This window comes from Ursus americanus, chromosome X, assembly GCF_024610735.1.
Source record: "Ursus americanus isolate L20-20 chromosome X, mUrsAme1.1.p, whole genome shotgun sequence".
Lineage (NCBI taxonomy): Eukaryota > Metazoa > Chordata > Mammalia > Carnivora > Ursidae > Ursus > Ursus americanus.
This window is the reverse complement of record NC_142164.1, coordinates 49,053,748-49,078,760: the sequence shown is the minus strand read 5'-3', so window position 1 is coordinate 49,078,760 and position 25,013 is coordinate 49,053,748. Positions and strand designations below refer to the sequence as shown.

At 35.5% G+C, this 25,013-nt stretch overlaps 1 protein-coding gene across 3 annotated transcripts in view; it reads left to right on the top strand.

Annotated features, from left to right (window-relative positions):
* DIAPH2 (diaphanous related formin 2) overlaps positions 1 to 25,013 on the top strand; it is a 988,957-nt gene that overhangs the window by 739,107 nt on the left and 224,837 nt on the right. For all 3 annotated transcript variants that reach the window (XM_087859798.1, XM_087859797.1, XM_087859796.1), the window contains one exon: positions 14,523 to 14,686. In XM_087859798.1, the coding sequence (XP_087715924.1) occupies positions 14,523 to 14,686 (164 nt within the window). The remainder of the gene's footprint in view (positions 1 to 14,522; positions 14,687 to 25,013) is intronic.

The window sequence follows — 25,013 nt, the reverse complement described above, 5'->3', positions numbered from 1 at the left end:
CACTACTGGGTATTTACCCCAAAGATACAGACATAGTGAAGAGAAGGGCCACATGCACCCCAATGTTCATAGCAGCATTGTCCACAATAGCTAAATCATGGAAGGAACCAAGATGCCCTTCAACAGATGACTGGATTAAGAAGTTGTGGTCCATATATACAATGGAACATTACTCAGCTATCAGAAAGAACAAATTCTCAACATTTGCAGCAACATGGACGGGACTGGAGGAGATAATGCTAAGTGAAATAAGTCAAGCAGAGAAAGACAACTATATGGTTTCGCTCATTTATGGAATTATGAAATAGGAAGATCAGTAGGAGAAGGAAGGGAAGAATGAAGGGGGGGTAATCAGAAGGGGGAATGAACCATGAGAGACTGTGGACTCTGGGAAACAAACTGAGGGCTTCAGAGGGGAGGGGGGTGGGGGAATGGGATAGGCTGGTGATGGGTAGTAAGGAGGGCACGTATTGCATGGAGCACTGGGTGTTATACGCAAATAATGAATCATGGAACACTACATCAAAAACTAAGGATATACTGTATGGTGACTAACATAATAAAAAATTATTATTAAAAAAAAGAAAGAAAACTTGAGAACCTTAAAATTCATTCAATACCTTTCCAGGTAAAGGGAAGGAAAGACTTGCCCTCTATGTTCCTAAATTTGATAGTTGGGTCTGTATAACAAACTGATAATAGGCAGATTAAGAAGAGAAAATGTATATAAATTTATTAATGTTTAATGTGATGTACACAGGGACTTCACAGAGGGAAAAAGTGGATACCTAAGTAAGTGGTGAGATTTGAGAGCTTTTATGCCATCTTAGGGGAGAGAGGATGTAGGCTACTTAGAGGAAAGATTTTTAGGAAACATGAATAGGACCTTAGAAAAATAGATGGAAGATATGATAGTTATGTGACATAGTTTGTCTGGGTCTGATGTCAAATTCTAGTAACCTCTCCTTTTTTTTTTTTAAGATTTATTTATTTATTTTACAGAGAGTGAGCAAGCGGGGGCAGGGGCAGAGGGGAGAAAAACCTGAAGCAGACTCTGCACTGAGCGTGGAGCCTCCATTCCAGGACCCTGAGATCATGACCTGAGTCGAAATCAAGAGTTGGCTGCTTAACTGACTGAGCCACCCAGGCACCCCTCCTCTCCTTTGATAAGTGTCAATCTTCCATCATTGATGAAACTCCCAGGGAGATTTATAACAATTGAGTTCCTTTTAGAGGATCTGTCTTTAAGCAGAGAAGGGGAGTTCAGGGAAAGCTCTCCTTGCATTTGCTGTTTTTCCAAGTGCCTTCAACTCAAAATCAATCATATGTCAAAGAGGCATATTTTAGGTGGCCTGTTCTGCCACCCATCACAGACTTATCTTCCTCTACATCTCACTGCATACTCAAATTGTTATCCTAGAATAGTCAAGAGTTCCTTGGTAACTCCAGATACATTTATACCTTTGCTCATGGTATTCTCATTGCCTGGAGTGTCTTCTCTTTGGAATGAGAAATCCTTCCCATACGTCAAGATGGAATTCATTCCTAATAATCTCAGAATCACTTCTTGCTATGCATTTCCACATCTTTCTTGAATTCCTTTGTGAAGCTTAGTTTATGATACTGTGTGTTTTTATCTTTTTTTTTTTTTTTTTTTTTTTTTTTTTTTTTTTTTTTTTTTTAACAGGGAAAGCAGTATGGCGTGCTGGTTAAATATATAGTTTTGTGTTATGAGGGAATGGGGAAGGGTACCCAGATTCAAATCCTGAATCCACCACAAGAGTAAGATGGCTTACTCTTGAGAAAGTCAGTTGATCTCCCTGAGGCTAATTTCGTCATGTGTAAGATGGAAGTAGTAATAGCATATATGCATCATAGGGCCATTGGGAGGGTTAAATATGACAACACTTATAAAGCATTTAACTCAGTTCCTGGTTCACTGCAGAGTTCAGGAAACGTTACTTTCTGCTGTTGCTGCTCTGCTATTATTTTATCTGTCTCTCAACACTAGTTTATAAATTCAGTGAGGGTTAGAAACCATGTCTTATCACTTTACTTTCTTTTTCTCTACTTAATCTCTCACAGTTTCGTATACAGTGTTGCTACATGATAAATGATGCTGAGAACTGAATGTGAGGTAAAGCTGGAGGTAGGACTTGATCTAATTAATGTCTGTGCATTCATGCTATGAATATTAAATAATAATACTGGCATTCCAAAATATACACATCAATCTCAAATTGTATAATCATAACTCTTACGTACTTTAAACACAACTGTTTGCATGCCAATCTGCATAGTTATGCATTGCTAACACCTGCTATTTTTTACTGCCTTTGATTCAATGTAACATTCTTAATAATTTATCAATAATTTATGCTTTAATTGAATATTTATATAATATATACTCTTATCAGTAGTTAGGAATTAGCAAGGAGACTTACTCTCATTTGAACAATATTCTATGTTCCATTAGTCCTAGGGTTTTGTTGTTGTTGTTATTTTTAGTGTAGTGTAGTGTAGTGTAGTGTGTGTGTGTGTATGAATTTAGCTAGCATCTCTTATGCCTTTGAGCAGAAGAAAACTGATCCTGTCACTTCCTTGTTTAAAACTCACCAAAGACAATTTTCTCAGGAAAATTTTCAAAATGCTTAAGAGACCTGTAGAATCTAGCCCCTATGCACTTCAGGAACTTTCTCCCTCCTGTCTCCCACTTACTCCATAGGTTTTCACATCCCAGGCCTTTTTCCTCTTCTTCATGTTCTTAGAATATTTAATATCTTCCAGAGCCTTCATACACTCTACCCCAGTGTTCCTCCTCTTGGCTCTTCCCCTTCAGGTCTCCGGTCTCCCAAATATACATTCTTTAACAACCTCTGCTTTACAATTGTATTTATTTTTCAATTTTTAATTTTTTATATTTCTTTGTTTAATGTATGTCTTCCCACTAAACTATAATGTCTATGAAAGCAGTGACCAGTGACCTTTTGTGAATATTTACTACTGTATTCTCAGCACCTAGAAGATACCTGGCACATAGCAGGCACTTAATAAATAGATTTGAATAAATGAATGAAAAAATCACTCTGTTGGGTGTCTAAGAAAGGAAGGGTAAAAAATCTACACAAAAGACAAAAGGGAGTGAATAATGACAGGGGGTAGAGAAAAGGAGTTCTGAGTGTACCTCTTACCTTTGTCATCACATTTGTGGCTTTAACTGGAAGCTGATTTAAAAACATTTTCTTTATACCTGGCTGACTTAGGCCATCTGTGGAAAAGTGGGGTCACTACAAAATGGTTTCATCTCTCCAGTAACATAATTGCCTCCTATATGTTAAAAACTGGGGATCTTGGTTCAAAATTTTTATCATTAACTATGGTATCTTTGTTATATTAAGTGTCCTATGCCTAAGTTTTGTAATGTGATTTTTAAAAGAATTTTGTAGTCTATATTCTAAACTATTTTAAAGTATTGTGTTGAATCCAAATGGAAATTAATAGATGCATTCCTTATTGTCTTTGTTAATGTTTCACATTTTAAAATATTTGTCCACACCTATTCATCATATAATGTGTGATTTGTAAGTAAATTCCAACTACTTTAATATGCGTTAATGTTATTTTTAAAAGATAAATTTCTTTGAAATATCAATTTTTTACTAAAAATGATAGACTCAAATTGAAACATTAATATTTTCTTTTTCGCATTTAGAGGAATATTTTCTGGCAGGCTATGAAAAGAGGAAATGATATTTATATTCTTCAATGGAGTGTGTATTTGTGACTTCCTTTTATTTTAATGAATAATTATGCCATGTTGCTAACTAAAGCTTGTGTGAAGGTTAAGTGGATCTCAAGCTGATTTTTCCATGTTCTCAATAATCCAACAGTAATGCTATTTCAAATTTAAAGTTTTTTATTAAAATCATAACTAATGTACTCCCTATGAAAATGAGAACATTTAAGAACTGATTTAACTCAATTAGCTGTGAGATACATAAACTTCTTCATCCCCAATGCCCTGCTAATGTTTATTTTGGTTCTATTGGAACAAGATTTCTGTGATAACAATTACTCTTTATATCAAAATTAAGTAAATGATAAATAGTGTTGTCTGCCTAGTATTTGATGAAGCAATACTATGCAAGGGAGGAAAAAGTTTTCCTCAACCCTCTCAGGATCTCTTGGTAGGTCTAAAAATTAAGCTGACAAAGAGATTAACAGGAGCAAAGCATAGAGATTTATTGAATATAACTTTCACATGATGTGGGAACCTTCATTAGGAAATGAAGACCCAAAGAGATTGTTAAACTTCTTTTTTCTTATGCTAGATTTGCTCAAGACTAGAAAGTTGTGGAAAGGTATAATAGGGCAAAAAGCATAAGCTAAGTGTATTAAACTGAGGGGAACTTAGCAAGCCCTGTTCATTCAGGTTCTTCTCAGTATCCCTCTATCTTGGAAATAAGGGGTTTTTTTCCCTCAGGGTATAAGGAAGCCACTTCACACATGGAGGTCTTATAACTTGCTTCAGGAGAAGGTCAGAGTGACCTTCCTGCTTCCTCCCTTCTCTTAAAATTTTGAATATGCCATGGTGCCATATTTTGGGGTAGCATGTCCTGAACCCTATCAGCTATTTTACCAGTTAGAAGGCAAGGGATAACAATACCTGCCTTTAACCAATTTATAGACAAGTAGGCATAGCTACCAAAAATAGTGAAAAATGGTATATAATATATCTACAAGTATAAAGAAAATAATTTGCTTTTATTTGACTAAATGCCTATGGATGAATTATAGCTGTTTCAGGTTGAATTTTAAGTCCATGCTCTTACAATATTACTAAGGAATATACTCCACAAATTTATATACAGTCACACAAAAATATAGATTATGAAGCTTTAGACAATTCTGTATAGTACATAAATGCCCAAGTAAGTGAAGACTTTCCCTAGGTCAGATTTTCAAGTGAGTTTATATAAAAAGGCTTTATGAGAGTTATGATATGTGTTTCATAAATTGAATTTCCAAGTTCAGTTCAAGATTAAGATCAAATGGTTTAAAATTAATACTTACAAAGTTTAACATTTTACCTGCTAGTGTTTTAAAATGTTGAACACATTTTAGTTTATCAACCTTGCAATGAACGCTTCTCTTAGGGAGAAGATGATGCAATTTTAATTCACAGTTATTTTGACTAACTTCCAAGCTGGAAAAATCAGAAATATTTGTCTTTGTAGAGTAAGGAATTTAAGTCAAATATTAAAAGAAAAATTGCTCTAAATTGCTTTTCCCCACTTATATTTGGTAAGTACTTTATATATATAGGATATGCTCACTTTACCACCTTAAGGTTTTCCTTATTTTAAGGATATAAAGTACTATGAATTACCTCATCTTGGAAATTCTTCTTTGAAAGTCCATTGTTTTCTCAGGGTTCTTCTCTCTAAATATTTCAAAAACTCCCAAGGTTGTTTAAGCAGATGGGAAGAGGTCACTCTACTTTTGAATCCCAGGAGAGTCTAATCATCCTTCCCAAAGTACCCCATAATCTTTTGTCACTGATAATATTTCTACTATGTGCCAGGCACTATTCTAGGTGCTGATGAGTCAGTGGTCAATAAGACATGAAAGTCTATTCATGGGCCACATTTTTATTTTTTATTTTTTTATTTTTTTTTCACAGCTACAAGATTTTATTATTGTTATAAGTCAAAGTGGCTACATGATGGTTTTTATTTTTTTTATTTTTATTTTTTACTTTTACTCTTTATAGTGTGGTTTTTTTTTTATAATGATTTTTTATTTTATTATGTTAGTCACCATACAGTACATCCCCGGTTTCCGATGTAAGGCTCGATGATTCATTAGTTGTATATAACACCCAGTGCACCATGCAATACGTGCCCTCCTTACTACCCATCACCGGCCTATCCCATTCCCCCACCCCCCTCCCCTCTGAGGCCCTCAGTTTGTTTCTCATAGTCCATAGTCTCTCATGTTTCATTCCCCCTTCTGATTACCCCCCCTTTCTTTATCCCTTTCTTCCCCTACTGATCATCTTAGTTCTTATGTTCCATAGATGAGAGAAATCATATGATAGTTGTCTTTCTCTGCTTGACTTATTTCACTTAGCATTATCTCCTCCAGTGCCGTCCATGTTGTAGCAAATGTTGAGAACTCGTTCCTTCTGATAGCTGAGTAATATTCCATTGTATATATGGACCACAACTTCTTAATCCAGTCATCTGTTGAAGGGCATCTCAGCTCCTTCCACGATTTAGCTATTGTGGACATTGCTGCTATGAACATTGGGGTGCATATGGCCCTTCTCTTCACTACGTCTGTATCTTTGGGGTAAACACCCAGTAGTGCAATGGCTGGATCATAGGGTAACTCAATTTTTAACTTTTTAAGGGACCTCCACTATAGTGTGTTTTTTTTTTAATGATTTTTTATTATATTATGTTAGTCACCATACAGTACATCCCCAGTTTCCGATGTAAGGCTCGATGATTCATTAGTTGTATATAACACCCAGTGCACCATGCAATACGTGCCCTCCTTACTACCCATCACCGGCCTATCCCATTCCCCCACCCCCCTCCCCTCTGAGGCCCTCAGTTTGTTTCTCATAGTCCATAGTCTCTCATGTTTCATTCCCCCTTCTGATTACCCCCCCTTTCTTTATCCCTTTCTTCCCCTACTGATCATCTTAGTTCTTATGTTCCATAGATGAGAGAAATCATATGATAGTTGTCTTTCTCTGCTTGACTTATTTCACTTAGTATTATCTCCTCCAGTGCCGTCCATGTTGTAGCAAATGTTGAGAACTCGTTCCTTCTGATAGCTGAGTAATATTCCATTGTATATATGGACCACAACTTCTTAATCCAGTTATCTGTTGAAGGGCATCTCAGCTCCTTCCACAATTTAGCTATTGTGGACATTGCTGCTATGAACATTGGGGTGCATATGGCCCTTCTCTTCACTACGTCTGTATCTTTGGGGTAAACACCCAGTAGTGCAATGGCTGGATCATAGGGTAACTCAATTTTTAACTTTTTAAGGGACCTCCACTATAGTGTGTTTTTTTTTTAATGATTTTTTATTATATTATGTTAGTCACCGTACAGTACATCCCCAGTTTCCGATGTAAGGCTCGATGATTCATTAGTTGTATATAACACCCAGTGCACCATGCAATACGTGCCCTCCTTACTACCCATCACCGGCCTATCCCATTCCCCCACCCCCCTCCCCTCTGAGGCCCTCAGTTTGTTTTTCATAGTCCATAGTCTCTCATGTTTCATTCCCCCTTCTGATTACCCCCCCTTTCTTTATCCCTTTCTTCCCCTACCGATCATCCTAGTTCTTATGTTCCATAGATGAGAGAAATCATATGATAGTTGTCTTTCTCTGCTTGACTTATTTCACTTAGCATTATCTCCTCCAGTGCCATCCATGTTGTAGCAAATGTTGAGAACTCGTTCTTTCTGATAGCTGAGTAATATTCCATTGTATATAAGGACCACAACTTCTTAATCCAGTCATCTGTTGAAGGGCATCTCGGCTCCTTCCACGATTTAGCTATTGTGGACATTGCTGCTATGAACATTGGGGTGCATATGGCCCTTCTCTTTACTACGTCTGTATCTTTGGGGTAAATACCCAGTAGTGCAATGGCTGGATCATAGGGTAGCTCAATTTTTAACTTTTTAAGGGACCTCCACACTGTTTTCCAGAGTGGCTGTACCAACTTGCATTCCCACCAACAATGTAGGAGGGATCCCCTTTCTCCACATCCTCTCCAACAATTGTTGTTTCTTGCCTTGTCAATTTTTGCCATTCTAACTGGCGTAAGGTGGTATCTCAGTGTGGTTTTGATTTGAATTTCCTTGATGGCTAATGATTTTGGACATTTTTTCATGTGTCTGTTAGCCATTTGTATGTCTTCATTAGAAAAGTGTCTGTTCATATCTTCTGCATGGGCCGCATTTTTAAGTAGGGAAAGACAAGCAATAAAGAATTAAATAAAAAAATAAATAATATCTGATAGTTATAAGTTTGCATAATGAAACAAAGAAAGCAACAGTAATAGTGATGGAGTGGATATTTTAAAAATTTATTTATTTTAGAAAGCAGGGGGAGGGGCAGAGGGAGAGGGAGAGAATCTTAAGCAGACTCCATGCTGAACGCAGAGCCTGATGCAGGGCTTGATCTCATGACTCTGGGATCATGACCTGAGCCAAAACCAAGAGTCAGTAGCTCAACCAACTGCATCATCCAGGTGTCCCAGAAGTGGATATTTTAGATTCAGTGGTTTGGGAAAGCCTCTGTGAGGAGGTGGCATTTGAGGTGAGATTGACTGATCTGATGAAAAAGAAGCATTCTAAGCAGAAAGAACAGCAAGTACAAAGTCCCTGAGTTGGGTATGAGAGCTTGGTATGTTCAAGGGGGGAAAAAGGGTTAATGTGACTGGTCATAGTGCTTAAGGGGGAGAAAGAGGTGACATTAGGTTGCAGAGGTGAGTAGAGGCCAGATCATGTGGATCGTTATACACCCTGAGAAGTAGTATAGATTTTATTCCAAGAGTTATGATAAATTATTACAGGGTTTTCAGGAGAGGATTAACATTTGTGATACCAAGAGAGTCCACTTAAAACAACAACAACAGCATTCAAATAGAGATGACAAGTAGGCAGTTGATTATAAAACTTAGTATCTCAGGGAACAGAGTGGGACTAGATATATAATTTGGAGGGGAGAAGTCACCAATATACATGGTATTTAAAGTCATGTGAATTACTTAGATCAGTTAGAGAGAATGGAGATAGAGGACTCAGGATCAGGCCTTTAGTGTACTCTAAAGTTTTGTAGAAGTTACCAGAGAAGGAGAGGAGGTAAGAGAAAAAATATTTTAAGCATGAGGGTGGCTGTCATAGAAACTGAGTGGCTAAATGTATCTGAATCTGCTGAGACATCAAAAGGAGGACAGTGGGATGAGCATTGAATTTGGCAATATGATGGTTGTCATTATAAATAATACATTCCACCATATCATAAGAACGTTAGACTAGGTATTATGCAAGGGACTATCATGATGGGTCCAGTAGCTGAGGAAAAATAATTTTCCCTCTACCCTTCTGAATTCCTCACTGAGACCCCCCCCCCCCACTGTAATAAAAGACAGATTAACAAGAAAAAAACCAAACAGAAGTTTATTAACAAATACACCTAATATATACATGGGAAATACCAGGGGGAAAATGAGTAACTCCCTGAGGTAGCCTAAGCCACCAGTTTATTTTTTTTTTAATTAAGATTTCTTCCATTCCAGTATAGATAGCATACAGTGTTATGTTAGCGTCAGGTGTACAATACAGTGATTCAGCAATTCTATACATTGCTCAGTGTTCATCATAAGTGTGCTCTTTAATCCCCATCCTCTATTTCACCCATTCCCCCAACCTACCTCCCCTCTGGTAACTATCAGTTTGTTTTCTATAGTGAAGATCTGTTTCTTGGTTTATCTCTCTCTCTCTCTCTTTTTTTTTTTTTTTTTTTTTGTCCTTTGCTCATTTGTTTTGTTACTTAAAATCCACATATGAATGAGATCATATGGTATTTGTCTTTCTGTGACTGGCTTATTTCGCTTGGCATTATACTCTGTAACTCCATCCATATGTTGCAAATGGCAAGATTTTATTCTTTTTTATGGCTGAATAGTATTCCTGTGTGTGTGTGTGTGTGTGTGTGTGTGTGTGTGTGACCTTTCTTTATCAATTCATCCATACATGGATGCTTGAGCTGTTCCCATAATTTGACTATTGTAAATAATGCTGCAATAAACGTAGAGGTGCATGTATCCCTTTGAATTGGTGTATTTTTGTATTTTTTGAGTAAATACCCAGTAGTGTGATTACTGGATCATAGGGTAGTTCTATTTTTAACTTTTTGAGGAACCTCTAGGTTGTTTTCCATAGTGGCTGCACCATTTTGTCCTCCAACCAACAGTGCAAAAGTGTTCCTATTTCTCCATATCCTCTCCAACACTGTTTCTTGCGTTTTTGACATCAGCCATTCTGACAGGTGTGAGGTGATATCTCATTATAGTTTTGGTTTGCATTTCCCTGCTGATGAGTTATGTTGAGCATCTTATTTGTCTGTCCGCCATCTGGATGTCTTTGGAGAAATGTCTGCTCTGTGTCTTCTGCCCATTTTTTAACTGGATCGTTTTGGGGGTGTTGAGTTGTATAATTTCTTTATATATTTTGGATACTAAGGTACCAGTTTAAATACCATCTTCAGCTAAAGACAAGAATGGTGTGAGGACACTCATTTTAAGGAAGGGGGAGAATGGTTAACAGGAAACTCACCATAAACAAACGTAGTAAAATTTGTTATGCACATTTAAATCTGCAGCTTAATGGTTGGTACCCTGGATACCATTGATTCTCTTGTGATTTAGAGTCATATTTCTCTTTCTGGTACAGAGAGGGAGCCATCCTTTATAAATGTAAATTCCCCTTTCAAAAAGGTAACTTTTATTCTTTTCAGAGCTTTTCTTATGTCTGCTGTTTCTCAATCAGCTCAAAATAATCTATGCCATCTGCCCATTTCTTAACTGGATTGTTTTTTGGGGGTGTTGAGTTTGATAAGTTCTTTATAGATTTTGTATACTAAGCCTTTATCAGATATGTCATTTGCAAATATCTTCTCCCATTTAGAGAAAGACAAATACCATATGATTGCACTCATAGGTGGAATTTAAGAAACGAAACAGATGAACATAAGGGGAAAATAAGAAAGAGGCAAACCATAAAACAGACTCTTAACTATAGAGAACAAACTGAGGGCTGCTGGAGGGGAGGTGGGCAGGAGGATGACTTAAATGGGTGATAGGTAATAAGGAGGGCACTTGTGATGAGCACTAGGTGTTGTATATAAGTGATGAATCATTAAATTCTACCTTTGAAACTAATATTACACTATATGTTAACTGGAATTTAAATAAAAACTTGAAGTAAAAGTAAACAAATAAATAAATAAAAATCTATGGCAAATAAGCATATTTTGGGATGGCATATTCTGATTCCCTTACTACATGCTGACCCTAGATGGATGAGTGCCATCCAGTTTCTACAACTCTAAAATTTGAACACTGGTATTTCTCTGCCTTTTTTATAAGATTGTTATGAAGAGTATGAGACATAATGGAAGGGAAAGTATATTGTAAATGGTAAAATTCCATACAAATGCAAATTAATGATGGTAGAATTATTTGTAATATTAGATTGTAAACTTCTTAAGGGGCTGGATTAGGCTTTAATGATCATTACAGCCATCACAATGCTTAGCATAGTACTAAACGGTGAATTTAATGCCTGCTCAAAAAAATAAAATAAAAATTTCCTAAATGAAATTAAAGGATGAAAAGGAATGATGGTGTCTAGCTCTTTTATACCTGGAGTCCCAGTTAGGATTTGGTGACTTTCTTGCATTCGTGAAAGATTTCCAGTGCTGACTCATATGCCATATATGCCTTTTACAAAATAATCACTTTGAAGAAGATAAGTAAAGGACTTGGAGATTGGGCTGCTTTCTGTTTGTTATTTCTAAGATAAGCCTTTCCCAGGATTTTTCAAATTTTCTCACTTTGGTACACAGAATTTCTGCAATCAGTTTTTTTTTTTTCCAGAACAAATTTATGAAGTTGTATATCACTACATGGACATATTGTAGCTGGTGAAAAACTGTTATGATAAATGGGAAACATAGTTTTTTTTCCCCTTTTTTTAGCTTTGGCTTTTCTCTATGTGGTACAGATGTTGAGCCTTGTGAAATATACAGTTTAGTACTTTTCATTGCAAATAGAGTACAAGTAAGTGAACTTTGATAACATTTATGCCTAGCAAGTCTCTCATGCAGAGAGTTTAGGTAAGAGAGACTAGCAAACAAAAATCTCACTTTCATTCTGTGCTAGGAAATGAAGAGTATTGTCTTATTTCTGCAACTCTTAAACAAAATGTTTAACACTTTCTTAGGAGTCAAAGATATATGGTGATAGTCTCAAATGTGTATGTAGCATTATATGAGATCCTTTTGTTGGCAAAAAGAAATTAGAGTAAGTCAAAATGCATTCATTCTTTTGGTCTATTGAGGTCAAAATGGACTTAAGGGTTGAAAGAGTTGAAGATTGTTAGCAGGGAGGAGGTTGTTGTATTGCTAATGTGAATTCTAATATTTAAGTAGTGTAAGAAAGAACATAGGTAGGGTCCTGTCTCATTTTTAAAATCACATTGTATCCAGTAAGTGTTAGCTGCAAAGTAATTTTCCAGAAATGGTCTGAAAAAACAAAACAAAACAAAAAGAAATGGTCTGATTTTCTCCATTGACTTCCATTGTAAAACAAGAGCTGTGTTCCCCTCAAAAATAAATTTGGCCCCAAGTTAAAATAAAACATACTGAAGAATTCAGAAAATCTTAAATATGAGATTTATGTTTTTAGAAATTTTGTGTATTTATATTTGTAAATTTTAAGATTAATCTTAAAATCATAAAATCGGTTATTTCAAAACATATTTATCAGTATCTGATAAAACAATACTACCATAATATATTAATACACTATAGTGGACCTTATAATAGCATGCCCCAAACTATGCTATTATCCTTCTTTTATAATTCTAAGTATTTTACCTTTTCACATAATGACACTTTACTTCTGTGATCATTATTGATTATTTAAAATTTATCTGTGATTTTTAAAGGTGGATTTGGTTTCGTTTATTCTTCATTGTTAGCCCACTCACCTTTCTCTGAAGCATTCTTACCAATTTACATTCAAAAGTTATTAGCCATAGAAGAAAGACTAGAATACTCCAGAATGTTCACAATACTTGCTTCTTAGTTATTGAACATTTTAGTTTGTTTTTGTTTTCTAAGTCGCCTAAAGAGATTTTTTTTTGAAAGAGAGAAAGAGATTGGGGCGCTTGGGTGGCACAGTCAGCTAAGCGTCTGACTCTTGGTTTTGGCTCAGGTCGTGATCTCAGGGTCCTGAAATTGAGCCCTGAGTTGGGCTCTGCACTCAGCGCAGAGTCTGCTTGGGATTCTTTTGGGCAGGGGGAAGCAGAGGGAGAGGGAAAGAGAGAATATTAAGCAGGCTCCACACTTGGCACAGAACCCATCACAGGGCTCCATCTTGTGACCCTAAGATCATGACCTGACCCAAAATCAAGAGTCTGAAGCTTAACCAACTGAGCCATGCAGGCACCTCTAAAGAGATAATTTTTTTCTCTATCTATATCCTCTATAATCAGGAAGAAAGTACTATAATTTCTTTCTTTAAGGATAAATTTATATATAATGATACCTTTAGTCAGACACATTTACATTTGATTAATTTATATTTTGGTATTGGTTGTTATCACTTTTTTGATAACATTTTAAAAACAATGATGTAATTAATTTCTGGATAAACAGCTTTTCTAGAGCATACTACTCAAAGTGTATATGGGACTGGCAGCCTCAGCATCACCTGGGAAACTCATTAGAATTCTAATTCTCAGGCTCCTAGGCTCAGTCCCAGCAAACAGCAGTCTGGGTTTTAGCAGGTCCTTTGGGTGGGTGATTAAGGTTCTAGCGCTATAGCAGAATCTCTCCCCCTCTTTCCCTTTGCCCTTTCTCCCTCTCCCTCTTCTCCCATTCTCTTCATACCTCCGTCTTGCCTTCCCTCCTTCTCTCTCCCTCTCCTTCCCCTCTTTATGTGGGACACACACACACACACACACAGCCTATATATAGAATTCACTGTGACCTCTCTCTAAGTAGAATATGTGTATTTAAAAAGAGAATTTTTTTCTAAGTTTTTTATTGTTGTTTCTGCCCTACCTTGTTCGTTAAAAGATAACTGAGGCAGTTTTCTGGTATTTGTACTTATATGCTTTCATTTAGCAAATACGTTTTTCATGGTTATACGTTAGCTAGTTCTGCCTAATTTACAAATTTTTGAAATTCATTAACCAATATAATGACTCTAGCAAGTTATTATGGACTGAACTGTGTCCCCGCAAAAATGTGTATGTTGAAGCCCTAACCCCCAGAATCTCAGAACGTGACTGACAGTATTTGGAGATAGGGTTTTAAAGAGACTTAAGTTAAAATGAAGTCCTTAGGGTGTACCCTACTCCAGTATGACTGGTATCTTCATAAGAAGAGGAGATGAGGACACAAACCCAGGCAGAGGGACCACCGTGTGAAGATAGAGTGAGAAGGTGGCCATCTACGAGCTAGGGAGAGAGGCCACAGAAGAAACCAAACTTGCCAACACCTTGATATTGAACTTGTAGCTTCCAGAAGAGTACATTTCTGTTGTTTAAGCTACCCAGTCTGTGGTATATGTTATGGCAATTGTGGCAAATTAATACATAAGTATTTATAAAAATGATGGTATAATTCAATCTTAACATCTAGTGATTGCCTTTAAGGTACTATTGGGTCACGTTCCTTAACAGAAAGCTACAGCTTTACAAAGAGTGCCAGAGACCAGTATGAAAAACTGTTCACCATGCACAACAACATGCTAAAGCTCTATGAGAATCTTGGAGAATACTTTATTTTTGACTCTAAGACAGTGAGCATAGAAGAGTTTTTTGGTGATATCAGCAACTTCCGGACTTTGTTTCTGGTGAGTAATACATCTTAAAGGATTGCAAGCCCTGTTGTTTGTGTTTTTTAAATAATTTCTTCTATTAGCATTTTATGTACCTATTGATCATATTGATTTCATGTTATAGTCCTTTAACAGGAATTGACAGATATTTAATACCTGTGACATAGATAAAAATGGTTGGCTGGCTTGATATATAATGGGGACTAAAATGAATTATCTTCAATTTTAGATATATAAGGGAATTTTTCTACTGAAATTTTATAAGAAGATGAATGAATTGGTACTTAAATGATGTTGATTTTTATACAGCATAGTATTATAATTTGACCCTAGCTTAAAAATTAATATCTAAAGTCATCTTTCACTTAATACAATAAAATGCTATGGTTTGTGAGCAAGTTTTTGTCATAGTCTGTATGAGAAATCAGTTCTAAATTAGACTATATAAATGACCTGGAATATTTAAATTTTCTTTCATAATGTAGGCTCCTGTTTCAAACTATAACTCTTGGGGATAACAGTAAATATTAGCATTAATTAGAGATGGGTAATCAGGGTGCCAGTTATGATGCTAGAAGGAAGCAAAACCTTTGCTGTATAAATGTGGAAATAGTTCTCTGCATCCAGTGAAAAAATAGATGAGCATAGACTCCAATTATGATAGTAATAGAAAGATACACATAATAGTTGATATCAAATAAGTAAAGTTTTATTTATTTTAAAGAGGAATTCTAACAACTACCCCCAACAGGAAGATCAATTAGCAAACGAATTCATTGCAGTTTGAGGTATGTTTCTATCCCCAGAGCAGTTATTTGCTAAATAAGGCGCTCTCTCTTAATTAACTATGTTGCCCCGTGAAATTGTTGGATTATGGTATGACTTGCACAGTCTGTGAGATACAGATATTTTTTGGAAAGCATTTGCTTTTATCTACTAAGGACATATAACCCAGAGCACATCCTATTTTTGGTGCTAGAAGCCTAAAAAAAAAAAGCTTTCATAAATATAATCATTTGTCTTTTTTTTTTTTTTCCTGAGAATCTTAGCTTATTTTGGTCTTTGGTGTTTGCCCCTTAACAGACACGCATATTTAACTTTTTACCTGGCCAGTAAGTAATAAAATATGTTCTGGCAATGACTCACCCACCTATTTTCAAAACGTAAAAGTTATAAATATGACGTGAACCCATGAATACCTACGTTATATCTACTTGGACTGTTTTCAAGAAGAAAAAAATATGTTGAAAAGGAATAGAGACTAGAAAATACACTTCAGTTGACACATTGAAAAGATAAATCCAATAAATTATTTTTGTAACATCAATGTCTATGGGTAAATGGATATAAATATAATTAATATTGTCAATCTCTATTAAAAAGTGCCTTGTTTTAACATGAATTAGATGTGAAAACACATCACATTAGTGCCCCTCACCTCCCTGGTAACACAGTCATAGAATAGAATTTGATGTACTCCCATTTTACAGCATTTAAGGACAATTCCTGTGTGGCAGCCTATGTTTAATCATGTTAGCTAGATGCTTAGAAATCTTGCTAAGAACTAGAACTATAGTGGTATTACTCCTCAATCATAAGTTGTTTTTTTTTAATGTAATGATACCATTTTTAAGAAAACCTGATTCTGTGGCCTGGTGCTGTCACTAATAAGCTGTGTGAGTTTATATAAGTCATTTATCCTTCATAGCTAGGCATTTATTTATTAAAATGAAGTGATTTTATTCCTGATCTCTAAGAACTTATTCCTCTTTAGAAGTCTATGAGCCATAGAATTGCAGAGAGTCACGAGAATTACATACATAAATAGGATATATTTTTCTACTGACTGCACTTTGTGTATAGCTTGAGTACAGGGAAATAATCTGTCACAAATTATTCTCATTGTAAATAAGTTGATATTCTGAAGTCCAGTTTTGTGTACACTTATGTTAATTTCTTGAGATCCTGCTAAGATTGATTTTAAAGATTTCAAAACAGGTAACCATCTCCTACAATGTATCCTGGTCAGCCACTGCCATCTGCCTTTCAGAACACTATTACTATCATTTTTATCTACAAATCATTATTGACTTGCTAACATGAGAGCTAAGTTTGCAACTTATTAGTTGTTTTGAACTTGGGTTGGTTATGTAACCTCTCTGGGCATCAGTTTGCTCATTTATAAAATATAGGTGATAATTCCTGACATGTCTTTCTCAGTGCTATGTGAAAACACTTCATAACCTATGCTATGCAGATGGAGAATATTATTAGCCATACCCTGTCCATCCATTTGATTATTATTTACTGAGAACCAATTTGATTTTGGTAATGCTCTAGTCCAGAGATAAAAGGAAGAAAATAGTGTCTCTCTATCCGTGAATGAAAAGAGACAGACAAGTAAATACAATGTCATTTGATAGTGCTGCCTTAGGAATATCAAGGTGCTATAATAATGTAAAGGAAGAGCTGCCTAAACCTGCCTGAGCTGGCCTGAGAAGCCTTCGCAAAGAAAGTGACACTTGGGCAGATTCTGGAAAAACCCATAGGTGTTTGACAAGTAAACTTTGACAAGCAGGTTTAAGGGTTTTACACCTGACCTATAATAAGCTGAACACTCCTAAATCAACATCACCAACTTCAGTCAATCATTTGTGCTCACTGTGTTCCTGTTTCATAGTGAGCTTAAAGTGATTTCACTCTCCCGGGGGAGGGAAGAACCCTGAAAAAGAGACAAAAAATTGTAATCGCCAGAAGTTCCCATTTTCTTAGTGTTTTGTGTATTTGGCTTCACGGTTCCTACTGCTAAAAGCATATTGGACTATAGATAGAAGCAATAAAATACCAGTATTGCCGAGAAGAAAATAAGAGTTCTGATTCATGTGCTACCAAAAATTACTTCCAAACGAGCTCAGAGTTTCATCTTGGGAGATCTATTTGGCATGTATAGCATAAACAAAATGCACATACCAAAAAATCTCCCTCAGAGAGATATCCTCTAAAAGATGGGGAAAATGGAAATAAACAAAAGGGTTTGACATTATGGATTAAGACCTTTCTCAAAATAATCACATTCAAATTAATGAAAGCAAAATTGGATAATCTCTATGAGATGCTGCTGTATTAATTATTAATATCCTTCATATTATATATTACTCAACTGAGGATGTTAAAGATACTCAAGATGAGTGTCCTATATATTAGCATGAAGATATGTATGTAATTGGAAACATTTCTGAATTCACGATTAAGTCTCCCTTTCTAAAGTTAGCTTCCTGATATCATCAGAGTTCAAAAAACTGCTTATAATATAGTCAAGATTAATTAATAATCCCTAAATTTAAGTTGAATATTTTGTGGAAGAAAATAAAATTCCACATTTATAGAATGTCTAGACATCTTTTTTTGTTTATTCTTCCTTATGCTTCGGTTAGTTCAAATAGTTGGCTACACGGTCTTTTTTCTTTGGAGATACTGTGAATAGAATATCCAAAATCAGTGAACCTTATATGTTTCACTGCCATGCAGTATCTTGCTTAGGCATAAAAATTGATTTCAGCTGTTGGGAAAGTGTTTGAGGCAACTATTATACTTCGTAACTTTCATAGCTCCAAATAAATTATAGAAAATATTTCTTGGGGCGCCTGGATGGCTCAGTCATTAAGCGTCTGCCTTCAGCTCAGAGTGTGGTTCTGGCGTTCTGGGATCGAGCGCCACACCAGGCTCCTCCCCTGGGAGCCTGCTTCTTCCTCTCCCACTCCCCCTGCTTGTGTTCCCTCTCTCGCTGGCTGTCTCTCTGTCAAATAAATAAATACAATCTTTAAAAAAAAAAAATATATATATATATATATATATATATATATATATTGTCTCTGAAATCTGTCAGTTTCCTGTTGATTCTGTTTTTTAAAGAACAATATGTTTTGTTTTTTAAAGAACAATATGTTACCCAGGCACTCAATTAATTTTTGTTTTGTGTGTGTTTTCTTTCTGTATCTTATATACTGGAACTATAGGAACAAGTCTTTATAGAATTAATGGATTCATTTACATAACTTAAGAAGAAAATGTTACCATTACTATTAATCGTGCTTTAAAATTTCCCCTCAACAAAATAAGTATTTGCTGCTATTCATTTGATAAATAAACTTTAACATTTTTAAATCAGAATTTCCTTTAACAACTTTTGAATAGCTCTTAGATGAATATTAAAATGATTAAGTGTTAGGAGGCTAAGTGATAGCTATATTTATGCCATGATTCAATCTTCTTGCTTCTATCTCCTAAATGTCTTATAATCCATTCATTTCTTTCCAAGCCCACTGATGCTATTTAGCTCTGGGTCTCTGCCATCTCTCAGCTGGACTATTATAAGGATGTTCTGACTGGTGTCTGTGTCTACTTATACTTCTAATCCAGTCACCACATTAAAGTCAGAATAAAACTGAAAACAAAACAAACAAAACAGTGTTACTTTCCTGACTTAAAATTGTTTAATGAATTTTCTATAGCCTCAGGATGAAATCTAAACTGTTTGAAATTAAAGTGGCTTCTAAAATCAAAAGAACTATGGTTACTTAAAGGCCAGACCATCTATGCTTGGCTGACTGAGCCATAATCACTTTATGTGAATTCTCCTCCCAGTCTGGTAAAGGTGAAGTATAAAAGTGGAAGCAGCAGAACAAAACACCAAGTGTCTAAGAGGACCTGAGCCTCTTAGAACAGAGAGAAACTTTGGGAGCACAGCATTAAAATTAAATGAAGGCTCAGAGGCAAAAGTGTGATTGCCATTATGCCTTCATTGCTCCCATAGCTAGTATGGCATGGGGAATTATGAAACTGAGGTTATTATTCTTATCTTAATTCTCATTTGGGGATGGTCTTCCTTCTATCTTAAGTAATTGTCCTTTCAAAACCTAAACTTGCATGAGAGCTCCTTATATACCCATGTTGGCTTATGGAGATATTTAATTTTGAGAAGTTCTCATTTCTCTCAAGCCGTCTTCCTCTTTATAAGGCCTCAATCATGTCTAAATCTAAAGTATAATTGAAAAGCCAAAGTGAACACCTGCAGTTAGTTAGACTCAAAAGACTAAATTGATATATACAGAACGTTTTTATTCATTCATTAAAGGCAATTTGCCTTGAATGAGGATGAATTTTTGCATGAAAAGATTGGGTATATAATTTCTGATCCAAGAAGACTAAGTTATTTTGACATATTTTTAAACCTTCAGTTTACAAAGTACTTGACATTTATTTATTTATTTTTAAAGATTTTATTTATTCATTTGACAGAGATAGAGACAGCCAGCGAGAGAGGGAACACAAGCAGGGGGAGTGGGAGAGGAAGAAGCAGGCTCCCAGTGGAGGAGCCTGATGTGGGGCTCGATCCCAGAACGCCGGGATCACACCCTGAGCCGAAGGCAGACGCTTAATGACTGAGCCACCCAGGCACCCCAACAAAGTACTTGACATTTAAAGGGAACTTTAGTGCAGTGTTATAAAAATGGTGGACTTACATTAAGAAACCAAGTATATTCTTTAACAAAGGCGAGTCTTAATTGGTAATATAAACCCTGTTATCTAAAGTTCCATCATCCAACATCTGTTAGATGCCTCATAATTTGATGTATCTTTGTTTTGCCAATAAAATGGTAATTAATATTGCAAAGATACCTTTCAGAAACTGCAAAAACCCTGATGTGCCTCTCAAATAGTAGAGTTTTATTTGTAAGCTAAGTATCTCCAGGCCTCAGCACCTGTGAATTCAGATGGGGGTCACCTTAGTAACAATAATTCAGATATCCCAGATTATCTCTTCTTTCAACCTCCCTGCAAGTCCCCACTCCCACAAGTACATCTGGAGTCCTCTCATATGGGCTCAGAACATGTTAGCTATAGTTACCACTTGACATTTGCTCACAAATATTTGAGTGCCTGCATTCTAGAATGATGGGAATATATGCCCTTCCTGTCCTGCTGCAGCTCCAGCTCCCCTCTGCCTTTTGCTGGCAAAGCTGTATGGGGCTGCCCTGAGTGAAAATCCATCTGGACCAAGGTTGCAGTCTCCTGCTGTAATTTGCCACCAATCCTTGTAGTACCATCGTGGTGTTATGCTCAGTGCAAAGGTAGCTGTGTTTCACAGCACACTTCATAAAAACAGTTCCTTTTGCTTTTCTTCCAATGCCTTTCCCCTTGAAGGCTTAAAAAATTTTCAAGTCCTAGAGACCTCACCTCAAAGGAATTCTAAATTCATAGGCCCTTCCATTCTCCTCCATCCTTCCTTTTGTTCTGTCACCTAGGCATGTATCTAACTTTCCCTAGAAGCCAGGGATAAATCCAGCATAAATCCTTTCATGCAAATAGAACCTAAGGGTCTACCAACTACCTCTGTTTAATCACACACACACCCAGATAATTCCCTTTGAGCTCAGCTGGGACCACCCTACCTATGTAGCTTTAGGTTTATTTTGATCTATTGCAACTCTTTGAAAATAAGCAATCCATGTAAAATATATGGTAACTCTATTAAGGAGAACATTTGACCAGAATTCTTCATTCACCAATAGCAGAGAACAGACTTTACTGTATTATACAGACATTGTTGAATTATTATTTATTTTATTTTTTTAGAAAAAGATGGCACCTATCAACTGTTGTATTGTGTTTGACTGCTTACTTTGGGCCAGGAGTAGATGTCCTATTTTTCTGATGTGATTGTTCGTTGTATAAAAAAAAACTAAATATTATATCATAAAGAACTAAAGGAATATGTAATAATGGCATATATACATGATTTAAAGAGAACCCAAATTCCTCAACATGATAAAAATGCCTACTGGTATAAATGGTTTTTAAATATGTACACACTTTAGATTAATACTGTAAAAATTTTAAAAATCATAAATGTTTCTAAAATATTTCTAAAAGTTGTCAGAATTGTTTATAGCAAGATGAATATTGTCCTTTAAAAATCTAAGACAATGTCGTAGTTAACACCGAAAATATTAACAAAATCAGCTCAATGCCTGCTTTTCTTATTAAAGTCTAGTAAGAACTAGAACCGGGAAACAAAATGCAATGTCTTTAGTTCTAGCAACACCTCACATAGAATTTTTCAAGGAAGTGTTTCTCATAAATAAGTTATTATTGAATTATGTCCAAACTCCAGGAAGTAGGAGAGTTATAAGATAAGCAGTAGGGTATACAAGCTGACCTTTTCCACTGGCCTCGAGTATGGCCAAAGCTATTGATAGTTACAACCTGAGCCAGAAGATCACAAAAGCCAATTCTGGTACCACCCTCTCAGTTTGCTGAGTTTATCTTCATTCTTCTTCGTCCTTATTTATCTATTTGCTAATGATATTTTATTAGAAAAGATGCCCTAGCCCCTGTACAAGGTAGTAGGAGGCAGGACTCTCCCTGGAACCCTGGAATCATGGAGATCCTTTTGCCTGATCTGCCCACTGTCTCTTCTTCCCTACCTTCACTTCTTCCCCAGTTGCTTTACCAACTGTCTAGGAAGATTTTTTTTCCCTAGTGCTCCCATTATGGCCTAGATAGCCCTTCTATGTGCTTTCATACCTTTCATCCTAGTATATTTTGCCCTGTAATGTGTTCATTACCATACAGTCTTCACTATAAATTAGCTTGCTATGGGTCAAACACAGAGCTAATCACTAACAACACATATGAATGACAATGAATTAATAAAACAGTGAATGAACCAAAGTACTAAAGATGAGAAGTTCAAATGTTGGCCCTCCAGAGCTCACATTCTAATGGGAAATTCTGTCAAAGGAACAAATACTAATAATGAAATATAATACGTGTATACAAAGAGCTTATGAGCACAGAAGAGAGAGTCATTTATTCTAATTTAAGGAAGGCTTTGAAGTGACATTTGAACTGGGTCATCATTGTTTTGCTACTATATGGCCTTTCACATTTAGTCTTTTCGCTTTTCTTCTTCCCCACCTTGTTTGGTGTTTGTGTTTAGTGGTAAATATATATATTGTCTTCTAGTTTTCCATGCTGAGTTCAGAGTGGAAAAACAGCTATTTCATTTCTGGCAAAGCAGCTATCAGGTAATTATTATGATCTTAAGGTTATCCATCATATGCTTGGACAAGCAGTGACCAAGCTTCAGGTACTTCTTACGACTGACAGCTGTTCTGAGCAGTAGACCAATCAATGCAGATTATCTAGGGCAACATCAATTGCTTAATGATTGACTTGTCTGGTGTGACTTTAGGGCAGTGGTTATGACCCAGGAATGATTTTGACCCCCAGGGGACATTTGGCAAGGTCTAGAGACATTTTTGTTCATCACAACCAAGGAGGAGGTGCTTCTGGCATCTAGTGGGTGAAGCCAGGGATGCTGCTAAACGTCTTACAATATACATGTAGCACCCCCAACAACAAAGAAATACCTGGTCCAAAATGTCAATAGTGCCAAGACTGAGAAACTCTACTTTAGGGTTATCTGCTGAAGATGTTTTTTTATTTTCATTTGGAAAACAATGTGAGATGATTCAAATTAGTAAGCAAAACTTATACTAGATAAGTTAATAACACATCTATTTGTCATATCAATTTAGTATTTTAATAATAATTTCAGTTGTCAACTTGATCACTGTAAGGTTTGTTTTAGTTACTAATATTTTCTGTATCATTAAAAGATGTCCTGGTTCATATGGCTTGTAAAATTTTTAAATCATGCATGTAAATTGTATGAAAATTGGAAACTACAGGCAAAAAAGAAAAAAATCAACTGAAATTCTATTCCCCAAAGATAATTAATATTAATACCTTGGCATATATCTTTCCAGCCATTTTTCTGTGCATGTACATATATATTTAAATTTTGAATATATTTTTCTTGAAATAATAACAAAAGGTCTTGTGAAATTTTAAACTCCAAAATTTATATTTACTGATAAAATCCTAGCATCTTATGCCTGTATGGATATGACCATCAGCATTTAGTGGATGATACCATGGTTTGGTCTTCAGCTGTGATTAAAAATGTTAACTGGCTCATTCCTGGATTTTTTTTTTTCAAAATACCTGGTCTTTGGTACCATGCTACCCATCACTGACTCTTGGTAGCCACTCTTCTACATAATACCCTCATCAAACTTCCATGTGGCAAGGGGCCTTAAATTGGTAATTGGTGAATTGCCACTTGGGCCCATTTACACTAGTGTTTCACAAGCATTCTGCTGCCTGTCTCTGCTGCATATTTTGATTTAAGAAGTATTATTTACCTCAACTAGGCTGTCTTTTAAGTTACAAATGCCATTTGTTTGTTAATTATATAAAGACTTATAATTTAATCACAAAAGCTTTAACAAAAGTAATATTATGACTATAAATTAGAACAAGTTTCCTTCCAAATATGCATATATATTTCCTTTTGTTTTCTCTCATTCTCTCCTTAAACCAAATTTCAAAATCATAGAATAGTATCTTAAACCTGTTTTCTTGAATATCTGACACATTATAATCCTGATCATGAAACGGTTCCCATTTTTGCTCATATACCTATTTTGATTTCATTTTCTGTTAAGTGTTTGGTCTCGTGATAATCAGAATTTCCTGATATTCTTGATGGGGTTTGTGGGCAAATCAGACATTACCTGGTATTCCTGAAAAGCTTATAAATAGACCAGTTATCTCTTCAAATATTGGCATTTTGAAATGGAAGATGTTCAAAGTTCATTATTCTCAAGATCTTAGAAATCCTGTGTTCAATTAATGGATTACTCAATATAATGGTTTGGTTTAAGTCATTTTTTTTTCAGATTTCATTAATAATGCACAAAAGAGCCAAACTTGTTTATACTAGAGATGGTATAGTTTGGAATATTGTATAATTTGTTTTTACTCATTTGTCTCTGGTTTAAGAGTAAAAAAAAAAAAAACCCTAAAGTTTCATGTGCATTAGAGACATATAAATGTAACAGTGATTAGGAAGTGCAAGGCAGGTGATTAATTAAAATGTGGATGAAATAATAAATATAACTGTAATGACCAATATAATCTCTAGATGAGTGATAGGGATTGATATCCCCAAAAAATTGGAAACTTTATTTTGAGGTTTCATTGTTTTTAGTGCTAATAAACCATCCTTCTTCATCAGATGACATCTATAAGAAGGTATTTGCCCAAGTACTTGCTCCTTAGTTTAAAATAAAAGATTTATAAATAAAAAAATCAATTTAAGGTTAAGCCTCTTCATTATATCATAATCATGTGGTTGTTTTTTCATACTATACTAAAAATCTAAAGCATATAATATTTTCGTGAAAGTATACTTTCATTACATTGGCACATT